The 14,249-nt window shown below is 36.6% G+C and overlaps 1 protein-coding gene across 5 annotated transcripts in view; it reads right to left on the minus strand.

Moving 5' to 3' along the window:
- The window catches only part of KIDINS220 (kinase D interacting substrate 220), a 77,736-nt gene that overhangs the window by 55,060 nt on the left and 8,427 nt on the right, over positions 1 to 14,249 (minus strand). For all 5 annotated transcript variants that reach the window (XM_064650486.1, XM_064650485.1, XM_064650484.1 and 2 more), the window contains exons 3-9: positions 9,036 to 9,134; positions 7,497 to 7,595; positions 5,964 to 6,062; positions 4,959 to 5,060; positions 4,426 to 4,524; positions 3,369 to 3,566; positions 1,067 to 1,165 (exon numbers count right to left, since the gene is read on the minus strand). In XM_064650486.1, coding sequence (XP_064506556.1) covers positions 1,067 to 1,165; positions 3,369 to 3,566; positions 4,426 to 4,524; positions 4,959 to 5,060; positions 5,964 to 6,062; positions 7,497 to 7,595; positions 9,036 to 9,134 — 795 coding nt within the window. The remainder of the gene's footprint in view (positions 1 to 1,066; positions 1,166 to 3,368; positions 3,567 to 4,425; positions 4,525 to 4,958; positions 5,061 to 5,963; positions 6,063 to 7,496; positions 7,596 to 9,035; positions 9,135 to 14,249) is intronic.

The raw sequence follows: 14,249 nt of genomic DNA on the forward strand, positions 1-14,249 counted from the left end.
GTCCTAAACGAAGATCTGAAATGCACACCCAGAACCTTCCTCTGATGGCACTGACTCCCGCTGTGCCAATAAGGCCACAAAAGTATTCTCTAGATCAACCATTGCAAATGGATATTCAGGCAATTTTACACTGCCAGAAGCCACAAGCTTCCCTGCCACCAAAGAAGCTGGGTGCTCTTGCTATTTCTGTATTGCCTCAGTCCTATCAAGATGTTGAAAAGCTTCAGATTTTCGGACCCATGTCAGCCAGAAGCTGAGATACACAGGTTTCCAATGGCAGGTTAGAGGAAGACATCCAAACACTACTTTTTCTCCAAACTAAAAGCTTCCTGGCTTCTCACAGATGCTCTGCATCAAGAGCAGGCACTGAACCTTTGCAGCTCTCAGTGACCAGTTAGTTTTGTGTTCAAACTTGGCAGAACATGTGTGCCTAAAAGTAGAGTGATTTGAACAGCTTCAAGCAAACGAAAGCAAGTTGAATGTAACAATAAAAACAACTACCATGCCGAACAAGGGAGCTTCCAACAGAAGAATAAAGATAATACCTTAATGAAAGGACAAAAAAGAAAGAAGGGGTAGGTAGAAAACATGGAAATCACTGACAACAGTGTTTAACGTAATAGAGACAGTTGGTGGAGACAAAAACCAACCAAGCACAGTGACAGAACTGAACTGACAACAGATATAATCTAAGGTGCATCACATTTTATTGATATTAAATTTAAAATATTATCAAAATAATGATGCTAAGGGGTTTTTTAAGTATGTCACCATTTTAAATCTGTTCAGTAGTGCAGATGAAACAAGCTGAATTTGTCTTTTACTTTTCAACCATTATATAAATTAAGTGAAAAAAATGCTGCTTAACAAGTCATTACAACTACATATATCTTAAAAATTGCATAGCAACATGATGTATTTTTCCTGTTTGATGGAACCTGAGTTTCCTACAGAGTAGACAGAGCAAGTTTTAAAGCCCTGTTTTCAGAAACACAGTATAACTGTTTGGTATTTCAATTCACATCCTATTTTAGAACTACTATAACACTTACTTTGAGGTACTTACCTGACCTCTGATATCTATATCAGCATATTTATGGAGCAGGGCCCTCACAATTTCAACATGACCACCTCTAACAGCCCCAATCAACACTGTATCTCCACTCTAGAAAAATTGTGAAAGAACACTGAACATTAATTAATACTATTTAGGAAAAAGAAATGTAACAGAATAAATTATAGCCTCAAAACATACATTATTCCTATTTACATTAAGAAATCTGCACTTGTTTTTAAAAAAGATACAAAAATAGTTCTATCTCTAAAAAAATGGGTATACAAAATAAAAAATTCTGGAGGTTTTTATTTTTCAAAGAAATTAAATTGCTATGGAAAAATAAGCACTCCAAAAATAGGTCTAGTTTAAACTACTCTCCTAAAAAATAACATCATAAACTATAATGAATATGAAAAAAAAATTTGTACTGTAGTTCATAGGAAGACCAACCACTCACAGTAATAACCTTCTTAAAATCAGACAATAATGTTGACTGTCTCTTTTAGATGTTTCAAAGCTGAAAGAAGATCTTCAAGAATTTTAAACAATTTTATACCTTTTTTTGGTGCAGATTTGCCTGCTATCTTGCTTACACACACCATGCTATTATAAAGAAAAAAAGCAAAAGGCTGATTTTATACCCAACTGATCAAAAGGAAGAATATTTTGGCGTGGTAAATGGAGCTGTCTACTCATAGAACAAAGTTACAATTGTGCTTAAGGCTTCTGATTTTAACACACTTAAGCATATAACAGAATTTCAGAATATGAAACCCTGAAATGACCTAATACTCCTTTTACGATGACACAGGAAAAATAAATAAAAGTATAGCAAAATCACAGGTGTGGAACTCAGAGAGCTCAGTAGTAGCAAATCCCCCATCAATCACAGTCATTACACACCTGGCTGCAAACCAAGAAATTTTCTTTATCAAAATCTACTCTAGCATCTGAAACTAAGAGTACTCATTGTTTTGTGTATTTTTGGAATACAGTCAGCTGTACTGATAGCTGTAATTTATCCTTCCTAAAAGCACAGGAATGCAGACCTTGTAGAACACTGTGGAAGAAGAGGTGGGGAGATTGCAATGCATTTTCTTAAATATTTAAAATTTTGCTTTCATATGTGCCCAAGATCAAATTTGTTGTCACATGCAACACTGCAGCTCAGTACATAACAATCTAAGAAATGCGCTGACATTTGAAATATAGGAAATGCATCCAAAAATCCTTTTAAATTTATGAGGCAAATAATTAGGAAGTTTTCCTCTATTCTCTACAACTCAAGCAATCCAACTTAGAAACTGGCAATGCAGCCTCAAAAACATATAACTGCTCTGAACTAAATCACTGACCTTGACAGAGGCATCTAAGTTTAGGTATTTAACCACCTATAGCCCCAAGGCTGCAGTGCTTGGCCTGCCTCTGACACTTCAGAAAAACCTGACTATGAAGAGGACAATGCAGTCCAAAGCCCCTGTATAAGCACCCAAATAAAACCCTGAGCAAGCAGATTCCCACTCAGGGCACTGTCCATGCTGCACACCTCTACTGAGCAATGCACTTACAGGTCAGGCACACAGAACAGCTCAGGTAAACTGTTCCATCTACATGTCTTAACCCAGAGATGAAGTCTTCCTCTAATATATGCAAGTGTTCTAGTAAAAAGTTTCATCATAGAAGATAAAGGTCCATGCTGAATTAAATGCATACTTTTTTATAAAATGCATTGGTTTGCAATTTTAACAACACTACCACGTGCATTAATACACAAACCCCCCACCCCAAAACCTACAGGTTAGTTCAGTATTAGTCTTAATTCTTGTTTAAAGAAACACGATTTGACTTAAATGAAAACCTAAGAGCTGATAAATAGGAGTTCTACCAAAGCAACAAGGTAGTTATCTCTTCACGTTTAACTTGAATTCACTTTTTTACCCTTTTTTTTAAAAAAAAAAAAGGAAACAAAAAATATCAGCAGTGAATATTACCCTGAGGAAGGGAGCGACTGCTTGCACTTTAATTTTTGGTTTTTAATATGTTACAGATACGACAAATGATCTAAGGAAACTCTCAATTCAAGAATCTCAAAGAAAAAGAGTAGTTTCTATAGTTTATCCTTTACCTTCACACAGCAACATTTACCACTTAACACACTTGTAAAATAGCAATACATAAAAATACCCCTAGGTGGCAGAAAAATCAGAAAGCCAGAAAAACCACATATTTACAAATCTGCATACACTGGTATTTAAACATACGTGATTATGGCATATATATAAAACAATAATTATGATGAAAATTTACTCACTCGATCAGGAATGTTCACATAAGTTCCAGCATCAAGAAGATCCTGCACAATTTCAGTATGTCCCTCCTTTGATGCAATCATCAAAGCTGTATTTCCATCTTTATCTGTCAGGTTTACATTTGGGTTCCTTTTCAGTATTTCTTTCACCGAGTCAGTATAGCCGCCCTTCACTGCTACAATAAGTGCAGTCATAGAATTCTTTAAACAAAACCAACAGATTTTATTGTACAGTGGATCATCATTATATCAGCAGTTTAAGTAACAAAAGATTAGTCAGATGTTACTCTCTTCACCATCCAAATGCTACTTCAGTTTTGTGTTTTAAAGTGCACCTGTAACGCTTTTTTTAAAAAAAGAAATAAACTAAGTACAATAGTAGAGAACACTTCAAATGCAAACAGTAAAGCTCAGACCAGTTTATTCTAACTCCTGAATGTCACACATATGATAAAATAATTTTCTTGTCGCATGGGAACATAGTATTGAAGAGGTTTTTTGAAGAACTTCAGAAATAATCATATGAAGACCAGAAGTTTTTCCAATTTTCCACTTTTATTTTGATAAGCAACTTAAATGTAATCTGTTTTATTTAAAAACAATATGCAGCTGAAAAGTCCTGATAAAATTTCAGCTTCTGAAAAGGCCCAGTCACCATTACTATTTCCAAAAGATACTTTGTGTTTGATTTACTTTTCAAATAGCACTGAGGAAAAAGATATTTGACAAATGGGGCTTGGATACAGATTGAATTTTGATAGTGTTAACCTTCAGATTACAATTACCTAAATTCATTATGTTCACTAAAATTTACACTTAATATACTAGTGTGCCCACTGTCATTACAACTCCCTAGTTACATTATAGTTTTATTAAAAGGCACAAAGAAGTTTCAATAATTTGCACATGAAGTCTTCAAATAGCTGGAAAGTAACACACTCAAAGTAACACTAACATTTCATCATTTCATGTATTTCTTGATATTTGTATTATAAAATAAAACAGGCCACACGGAGGTATGTACCCACATCTCATCACTGGAAAATTAACAGTTACTTACAGCTCCTTCTTGATCAACATCAGCTCCCATCTGCAGCAAGTATTTCACACACTCCAAATGACCTTTCCTCGCTGCCCAAACCAGTGGGGTGGTTCCATACTGAAAAAACATTTACAACATTTTATCATGTTACTCTCTGAATTTTGTATCCTCTACAATCTAGTATTTATCCTATACTTTACAAAGATAATCCTATACTTTACAAAGATAGAATTTGGTCTTGTGACTTAACACAAACATTTGAAAAGTCATTTCAACTTTTCTTTTGTAGATGATAGCTGTAAGAATTACTTTTCTCCACAACCTAGGATAGCAAGGTTTCCAATAGCTCAAAAAATAGAAGTGTGCTCCACTGAAATAAACATTAACAACCATCTTCAGCATACTATGGCAAAACCTCTTTCAAGCATAACAACTAATTCTCATTTCATGGCCAAAACATAACAGCAAATGTTTTTCCAATCAAAACCTCGTATTTTACAAGAAATTTATCAAGCACTACAGAAACTAAATGTCATTTAGATATAACTTACTTTGTCAGAGCAGTTCACTTTAGCTCCATGTTGCAGTAAGAGATGTACTATATCTGCGTGGCCTCGTCCTGCTGCCCAAATAATTGGATAAACACTGTATTGCTTAGAATTAAAAAAACCAAATAAATAATTATAGTCTGAATTATTTATTTTCCACAAACAAAATAATGCTCCAAGAGAAGTTAAACCCACAGAAGAATGAATATACAGAAAAAAATGTAGCTACATATCAACAATTGTTACCGAGTACATTGTCTAGATGATACCTAGAAAAATGTACACTTGAATCTGTTTTGTTTTAAAACTCCTTAAGCGAGGTTTATCAATTCACATCCTCCTCTTAATACGAACATTTGTACTGTAGGAAGGAAGCAAGAGACAGCTATGCAATATCCCTAAGCAATCAGGACTGCAGTGGAGTCACACCATGCAAACCAGAAATCAACCATCAGAAAGGTTGTTCTGGCCACTGATGCTCTTTTATGATTGCTCACTGTTGCCTCAAACACCAGAGAACTGACAGGATAAACAAATTGTTCAGTCAAGCTTCAACATGCCTATGCTTTTATAGAATGTGCTTATAAAATTAACTAAATCTCAAAATATTTGGGTTTTTTAATTCTCTAGCAAGTATAGTACACATTTATATAATCTAAGCCTCTAAATTGCACACGTTAGTTATTCAATTAACTTCTACAGATGCAGAAAAATGACAGTTGTTATATAAGTAGTATTAGATACACTACATATCTTTTCTATTATTTCCTGTCCTGATAATCTGAATCTTATTATGAGCTATACATTCATTTGCTTCAACTAATAAAATTCAAAATTAATAAAAAACCAAGTGGCTATCACATAGATTATTAAAGCAGCTTTATGAAGTACAGTGATTAATGTCATATTGCAAAAAAATGCAAAATGTTTAATCAAGACAATAAGACGAGTGTACAATTCAGGACTTTAAACATTTGGGAGGAGGGATCATTTAAGACTAAAACTTACCATTCCTGTGATGTTTGGATTTGCTCCTTTCTCAAGCAGCAGTTTAGCTACTTCAGTACGGCCCTTGTATGATGCCCACATCAGGGCAGTCCATCCTCCCTGGCAAGCACAAATCAAAGAAATGTAAAAACTGAAAAATAATGTAAGTAATTACTTTTATTTCATTTTCTATTTGTCCTAAGACTCTTTTGCAAATCTAAACCATAGTAAGGATTGACTACACAATATTGGAATCCTCCTATTTATGTACAATAAGCAATAAGTACATCTGTGAAAGGACTAATTTCCTGCTGCATGCAAAACTTCAGAAAACATCATGTTCTCCATGTTGCTTAACACTGAATTCAGATTTCAAATGCACACAAATCCCACCACTGTATTAAAAAAAAAAACAACCAAACAAACAAGAAACACACCACTAAGTTAAAACAAAAGTATAGAATCCAAATCAATTAACATGAAAAGTTTATTTTTGATTGCTGTAACAGGCAATAATAAAAGCAATTAATTTCAAAGTGCATTGATGTGTTTATTTACCTTTGTAAACTAGCAGACCATGAGGTTTCACTGCCTAAGGCATTTGACAGGTCAGGTAATCAAAATTAATTTTAAAATAACAGTACGCCTCTGATAACTGTAACCACAATTTTTATTTATTTCTTTAGAATAAACTTCTGGGGAGGTTAAAAGATCCCTCTGACTGATACAGGCCTAAAAATCAAGCACTGGCCATGTGAATGTGCTTAACATTAAATGAAAAAGCTGGATTAGTGAAGATGCCTCAGCCTTCAGACAGAGTGGAACTTCAATTAAAGGAAGCACTTGAACTCTCCTCTAGTGGTTTTCCACACTCTAACTTAAGCAGAGCAAAATTAGTCCTTGCAGGTACTAATTCCATATTCTGTCAGTGGAGACAGTTTTAGCTCTTCAGAGGGATCTAACCTGAGAATCACATAAGCAGCTTTTGCAATTCTTTAGGTGGACTGGACTGTAGCAGCCACTTTCCCATACAAAAATTTGGTAAGATGAATGAACAGAAACATCAAGATATTGAAAACAAGGACTGTTGTATGAACAATCACAGCTGTCCAGAGAAAAAGTAATTACTTTTCCCAGGCATCCTCTGGGAAAGATGACATTTATCTTACCAGAATACTTTTTAAAAAAAGCCACTACCACCAAAAAAACAGACAAAAAAAACCCAACAAAAAGCCACAATCCTGCAAAACAACTTGCCCACACAAAACACACCCAAAAATCAAACTGTTCTTCAGTTTAGCTTTTTTCCAAAGCAAATTAAGAGGAAAAAAGCAGACCTAGAAAACCAGTTGACTTTATTGACACTAAAGCAACTACTTTACAATGGTAAAAAACAATATTTAACTATAGATTCTTTTTCACTTCAGCAGCACTGAGTACATAATTTAAGAATCAAAGAACATTCCTTTGTTTTCCGGAACTGGAAATCTCCAATTCATGAAATTGTTCTTCTTACTAAAAACTATTTTATTTTTACCATAGCACAACACATACCAAATCCCGATGCTCCAAACTGACATTATAATTGAGTAGCTCTGCTACAATAGCTGTATGCCCTTCTTTAGCTGCTGAAATAAGAGCTGTCCAGTTATCCTACAAAAAATAAAAAAAAACATTTTGAAGTAATATTCAGTATTTCAATACAATTAAACTTGTTTTTCAAATGTTTAATCCACAACAGGAAATACACAAGACCTTAAAATAACTGTCTTGTTAAAAAAAAAGTACTAATAAACTCATGGTGTACCAGTGTATGTACCATATACATATGGAAATACAGAACAACTCCTCCAAACCTCCCCCCCAATTATCTGCTCTCCTACCCAATATCCACCCCTTTCCATTCCTCAGTTCACTGCAGGTTATCTTAATAATTTTGTACAGGAAGCAACACCTAAAAAGGATTAGAGAATGAGGTCAAGACCTTGCAAACTGCTGAGAGGGGATGAGATGGTAACCAAGAGCACAGAAAACGTTGGCGGTCTGTCTGTGATGCGACAGCACTCAAGGGACTAACGTGAAGGAGAATCTGGACCACAGCTTTTTAGATTTATGATCACTTAAGGAGATACATTTCCTCTTGCATTACACTAATTTTCCACCTAATACTCCAACCACATACAGGTGTGGACTACTGTTTTATATGCTTATAATTATAGCAACAGTTTATAAGGTAGATGTTCTTCTTAGAACTATAGAAACTGTGACATTTATAGCAATTGTAATAAAATGTCTCAAAAAAGAGAGACTGGTTTTTTTTGGTTTATTTTTGTTGTTTCCTTTTTTATTTTATTTTAAATGATAGATTTCATACCAGACCCTTCCTGGATGGTCACACTGCTATAAGTAAACTAAGTGCAGAACTGAAAAAACACAAACAATATCCTTTTTGTGTTTATCAGTCTTCATTGGAATATATAGACCTTCCAAAACTTTTTAACATCTTTGACCTATTCACCCCTTTTGGGCATCTTTCATCTACAGTCAACCTCTTTCTCAAAGGCATGAAGACAATTCATAAATTTGAAACCCTTCTGTGCCACCATTCTGGCTTTCACCTGAAATAATCCTTTAACCTAAATTCTCCTTCAGTATTTACTGAAAAAAACACCAAAACCAAGAAAAAAAAATTCCAAACAAACAGAAAACCCCCAAACCCACTGACACACCTCAACATCACTGAGATGAGCAAAATCACTTGGACCTCATCTTTGATGCTGTATTTCTCTACTCCTGCCTAACCTATTATATTATAGCTTCCCAGTACTAATCTCCCAGAAGAAACAGCAGCAGCATTCAGCAGAGATGCTCAGACATTTAAAACAACTTGAATATCCCTACTCTTTATGAGGACCCAGAGGAATACAAAAGCCCAGGAATTTTGGATAAAATTTCTCTTATATGTCATCCTTTTCCACCTGTTACTCTTCTTCCTGCCCCCAATACTAACCTAAATTCCCTTTCTTTGCCTGCCTCTTGAAATGTCTTGGTCCTCCACTGTTACATTCTACCATATAAAGCACTAATACTTACTGCATCTTCCAAGTTGCAGTTAGCTCCTTTCTTGAGAAGCTCCTGGACAATTTCTAAATTGCCTTGCTCAGCAGCCAACATGAGTGGAGTCTGGCCATTCTGAAATCAAAGTGACAGGAAAAATGATGCACTGGAAAGTGATACAAATGCCACACATACACACACAATAAAAAAACCCAGAAACTACAGAGGAACGTTGGTTCCAGTTTTTAATTGCCAGTGAGATGTAGTAAGAACGACTGGTTTTCAAACCATGCAGTAAACTCACAATAAAAATGAAAAACATGGTATTAAACCCTGTCACATAGGCAACTCAAAAAAAAACCAAAAACCCCCAAATCCAAAAAATCAACCAACCAAAAAAAACACAGACAAAAACAAAGCCCCTCACATATTTCAGACAGTAAAAATGGCTACCAAAAGAAAAAAGTTACATTACTGAACATCTGCCTTTCTGAATTATTTGCTCACTGAAGACATCTTTAATACAGTCTGTTATATCTTTACAACTTGAAGTAACTCAGTCACATTGTTAAGAAATTAATAAATAAATCCACCATAGGAACCACAATGGCCATTAAAACATGCACACTGATTCAGAGGAACAGCTGCTGAAGCATTGGAAAAAGTAGCCAAGTTATATACCCCACTCCTGTCTGACTATACAAAATACAGACATCATTTCTGTCCTGTGCAACGCAGGTTCTTAACAGTCTCATCTCAAGGAAGATGAAAGACAGAAAATCCTGTTTATTTGCCTTCAGAGGTGTTTTAAAAGTCAGTTACAATCTGTCATCCTTCCATCAGCCTACTTCTGTGTCAGCAAACTTCTGAGATACTTTTCATCATGCAGAGCAACTGTAAAACTTGCTAAATTTTACAGTAAATTTGTTAATTTCAACAAGTTTAATAAATGAAGATAATTCTTCCTGGCCTGTCTTCTGTTTTCTCCCTCTAACATAGAGAAAACTTCAATTATCTCGTCTCTAAATAATGTAAAACTCACATGTTAGGAGTTATATACCAGCAATTTCCCTGAAAAGAATAAAAATCAATGGAGAATCAGAATATAGTAATATCACTAATCTTCACTATTGAAACAGTTAACAGTATGATTAATAAAGACATTTGATGACTCTTTCTACTCTACACACACAAAAAATCACAGAAACGCATGGCATCTTTGAAAAAAGCTTTCTGGTCCATCAGCTATTCCCTAGTCTTCACAGAATCTTCCCTGTGACATTACAGATAACCAACAGTATTAATCATGACAGGATATAATGCAGTATCTAACACAGCAATTTTTCACAGAGAAAAACTAAGCTCTCATTTAAGTTTATGCTGTTATAACTGTATTTTGCATATATCATTGCTTCTAGATCCTAAAGTACATGTATCAAACAAGCAGTGGGTTTTAGGTCTGACCACAAAAAAAATAAAATCCTATAAAAATAAAAATAAAGAGGAAGGCAAATACTACTTTTTAGAAAAGAACAGCTCTCTCTGGAGGAGAGAACAGTCATAACTTTTGTTCTTTAAGATAAGCTCTTATTATGAAGTTAATATTTTGAGAATACACATTCCAAGTGATTTCGGAAATCATGCCTGACCACTCTGAATGCCTTCTGTGATGACATCACTGGTCAGTGAATGAAGAGCTGAGGCACTGCTTATGACATATCCAGCAAGGATTTAGACACTGTCTCCCATAACATCCACACAGGGTAATGAAATACAGCCTAGATAAATGGACAGTGAGTTGGACTGAAACTGGCTGAACTGCTGAGCTCAGAGCATTGGAATCAGAGGTACAAAGTCCAGCCGGAGGCCAGTCACTAGTGAGGGGATCAATACTGGAATCCTGTTTAGCCCCTTCATTAAGGACCTGGGCAGTGGGACAGAATGCACCTGCACCTTCACAGCCTATACAGAGTTGGGAAGAGTGGCTGATGCACCAGATGGTTGTGCTGCCATCCAGAGGGACCTTGACATGCTGGGCAGACAGGAACCTTACTGTACTGAGTAGGTGTCAGGTTTTGGTATCCACAGAGGAATACCAGGTTTTGATATCCAGAGGGAGTTCACAGAATCTCTGTAAAGAGAGCCTGGGATTGCCCTGTACCAAACAGCCGATTCCAGCTGGCTCCAACCAACCCACCTCAGGACACAGACAAACTCCAGAGATCCCTTCCAAGCAGTGCTTTAGCACACAAAAATCCCTATTGTAGCATGATCATTCTTCTCACCTCCTTCTGAATAGTTACTGTTGTTATCACTCTGATTGTCTTCTACGGGTGGATAAAACAAAAGAATAATATAAACTGAAGAAAAGCATGTCTGGGCAAGAGGAGGCTGTGGATGGGAAAATTATTCTCTCCTGTAAGAAGTGTCACACAGCTGCAGACTGGCTTTGGTTTTCTAAGACAGATGTAAAACTTTTCTGAAGGGTTGAAAACATCCTTCCCTTTTCGTTAGAAGACTCTCAAATAAAAGTATAATGCTTTAGCAACCATCATGAAGATTTTATCAACAGAAAAACAAAACATAATTACTACACCTGTGACATCCAGATTAATTCCCAAAAGTTGCCCAAGAGTTTAGACACTCCACAAAAACTAAATACCCATATTTCTCACAAGCACACCAAGTACTGTCTATTTGTATATCACAGCTCAGTCTAAGTATTGGAATAACCAAATTATAAAGGGGCACACCTGTATCTTTTTAGGGAAATCAATTAGTGGTGTTACCTTACAGATTAGTGCTCTCTCACAGTTTGTGAGAGAACAGAAGATTCAGAATTGAACATGCAGAAGGTACTTCATTATCAAGAGCAGAAAGAAAAGCACATCAAAGGAAAGTGGAGGCTGTTAGGATCAAAGTGTATCACACCAGGCAAGCATCTATCATTAGCTGTTAAGTAATCCATGTATCTGGTATGAAAGTAAAGAAATCACACAAGGGAAAAGGATGTGTAGGGAAAAGGCAGAGAGACAGACTTGCTCCACTTAACTGAAACTGCTGGTGTTAATACAAAAAAACTCATCCACACACAAACTGACTGGGACATCCTAGTTTTTCTGGCAACTGACCACATCAAGATAAAAAGGGTTGGCAAGAATGTGAGTGATCCTACCATTGGACAAGTCACTGCAGCTTGGGAGGTCCTGGCACTAGCAAAACTTGTCTCACCAGCAACCTTTTTAGACCTCCAATGACACTCCCGTTTCGGTATTTTCTTTTTACCCAAGAAGAAAAGATGCCTTGGCAGACCCAAAACTGGAAAGAGAATTGCACTCAAAGCCTCTGAATTCCAAGGAAGAGCTAACGCTTAAACAAAACTCCTGTCATTGATACATAGGAACAGTCCTCTCCAGTGGGTTTAAAACTGATGCAAACCACCAATGTCTGTCTCCAGAAACAACCTTCTCCAATGCAACATATTAGAAGACTGAAAACATTAGGTATCAGGGGAAATGACCTCTGCAAAAAAGGCAGTTATTGAAAGCCAGGACAAATTTAGTCCCACTAAGAAGAGAAAAAAATTTAGAAAAGAAGGTGAAGGCAGTGACACTTGATAAAATCAACACAATCTGTCTAATTTCAGCCATGTTGTTGAAAAGAATTACCAGTAGAGGGAACAGACTATTCCCCTTCTCAGATACACTGCATGCCAGGTGGTGAGGTTCATGTGTATGCTCTGAAACTTAAAAATTCCCCCATCTCAAATACCTCAGCATATGTGCATCCACAGCATGGAATGAATGTGCCAATAATGAAAGAAAACCCTCTTAATTGAAACCAGATCTAATAACTACAGTAAGGCTAAATTCTGTACACTGTTTTCACATTTGCATGATGCTTTTTAGTTTGACTAATATATGCTATTAGACTTCTTTTCAAAAAAAATATTCTTTCCACCTTATGCAGATTTAAAAAATAATGCAAAAGAACATGCATTTTACAAGACTTATTTATTAAAAACATTAAAAAGTTGGAAAGCCAGTTTTCTGTACAGTACTAGGTGAGAAAAAAGTACCTGGCCTGTCAGACCCAATGTCAGAGCCAACTGCTCACAGTAACTGGTGCTCTTTTGAGAGGGCTTGATTAAGGGCTAACGCTGTCAGATCTTCTTCAACCCCCAGCACCATGAAACAGAAAACAACTCTATGCACTGCTCCAAGCTATAGGGAACAGCTGATATGCCAGAGGGTGGGGATATTGCTCAGAGGAAGTTCAACAGGCTGGAAAAATGGGCTGATGACTTCCCTGTAGTGCAACAAAGGCAAATTCAGAGATTGGAACAGACTGACCCCATGGAACAGCACTGGCTGGGGACTGCCTGCCTGGGGAGCTGCCTGCAGAACCAGGCATGGGGTCCCGATGAACAAGAGGGCCATGACCCTGCTCTGCACCCTGTCAGCAACACGGGCAAATCAAACACTGGGCTGCACTACCAACAGCACAGCTGGCCCTCCACTCAACACTGGTGAGGCTGAATCCAGAACACAGTGCTCTCTCCCAACAGACAGTCTCCCAAAAACAGACAGACTGACAAACTGCCAAGTCCAGCAATGGGGTCACCCAGTTATGAGACTGGAGCACAAGACATGCAAGCGGGAACTGAGAGCTGGATTTGTTCAGTCTGGAAAAACAGAACAGCAAGGGGGCATCAACATCAGTCTTACACCACCTAGACAGAAGGGAAATCTTTGAAAACAAAGGCAGATTCTCCTCAGAGACTCACAACAAGGAGAAAAGAAGTAACAGTCTCAAGATGCAGCAAAGGAGAGTCAATAAAACATAAGGAAAACGTTTTCAAACAGAGTGGTTAAGCACTGGAGCATTGCTCAGAGATGCTGCAGGTTCTCCATCCTTTTGAGAACTTTCAAATTTTGCTTGTAAAGTCCCTGAGGAAGCTAACCCAATGCAACAATGAAGTTAGTCCTGCAATTAAGAGACTGAGCCCAAGGACCTCCAAAGACCACATCTATCCCGAATTTTTCTATGAAGCCAATTCTCTGAATACAGTACGTAAGTCAACCATGTTCCAGTTCTACAACACTACTTAGGAAATCAGAACTAAAATAAAAATTGATAATACAAGCTATACATCCAGATGAAAGTCCAGATGCTTAGAAACCAAATATTCTACTACAGAAGATGAAATAACATGCAGAAAACTTAACAGCACGTCAAGATAACAGATTC

Source organism: Pseudopipra pipra, chromosome 3 (assembly GCF_036250125.1).
Source record: "Pseudopipra pipra isolate bDixPip1 chromosome 3, bDixPip1.hap1, whole genome shotgun sequence".
Classification (NCBI taxonomy): Eukaryota; Metazoa; Chordata; class Aves; order Passeriformes; family Pipridae; genus Pseudopipra; species Pseudopipra pipra.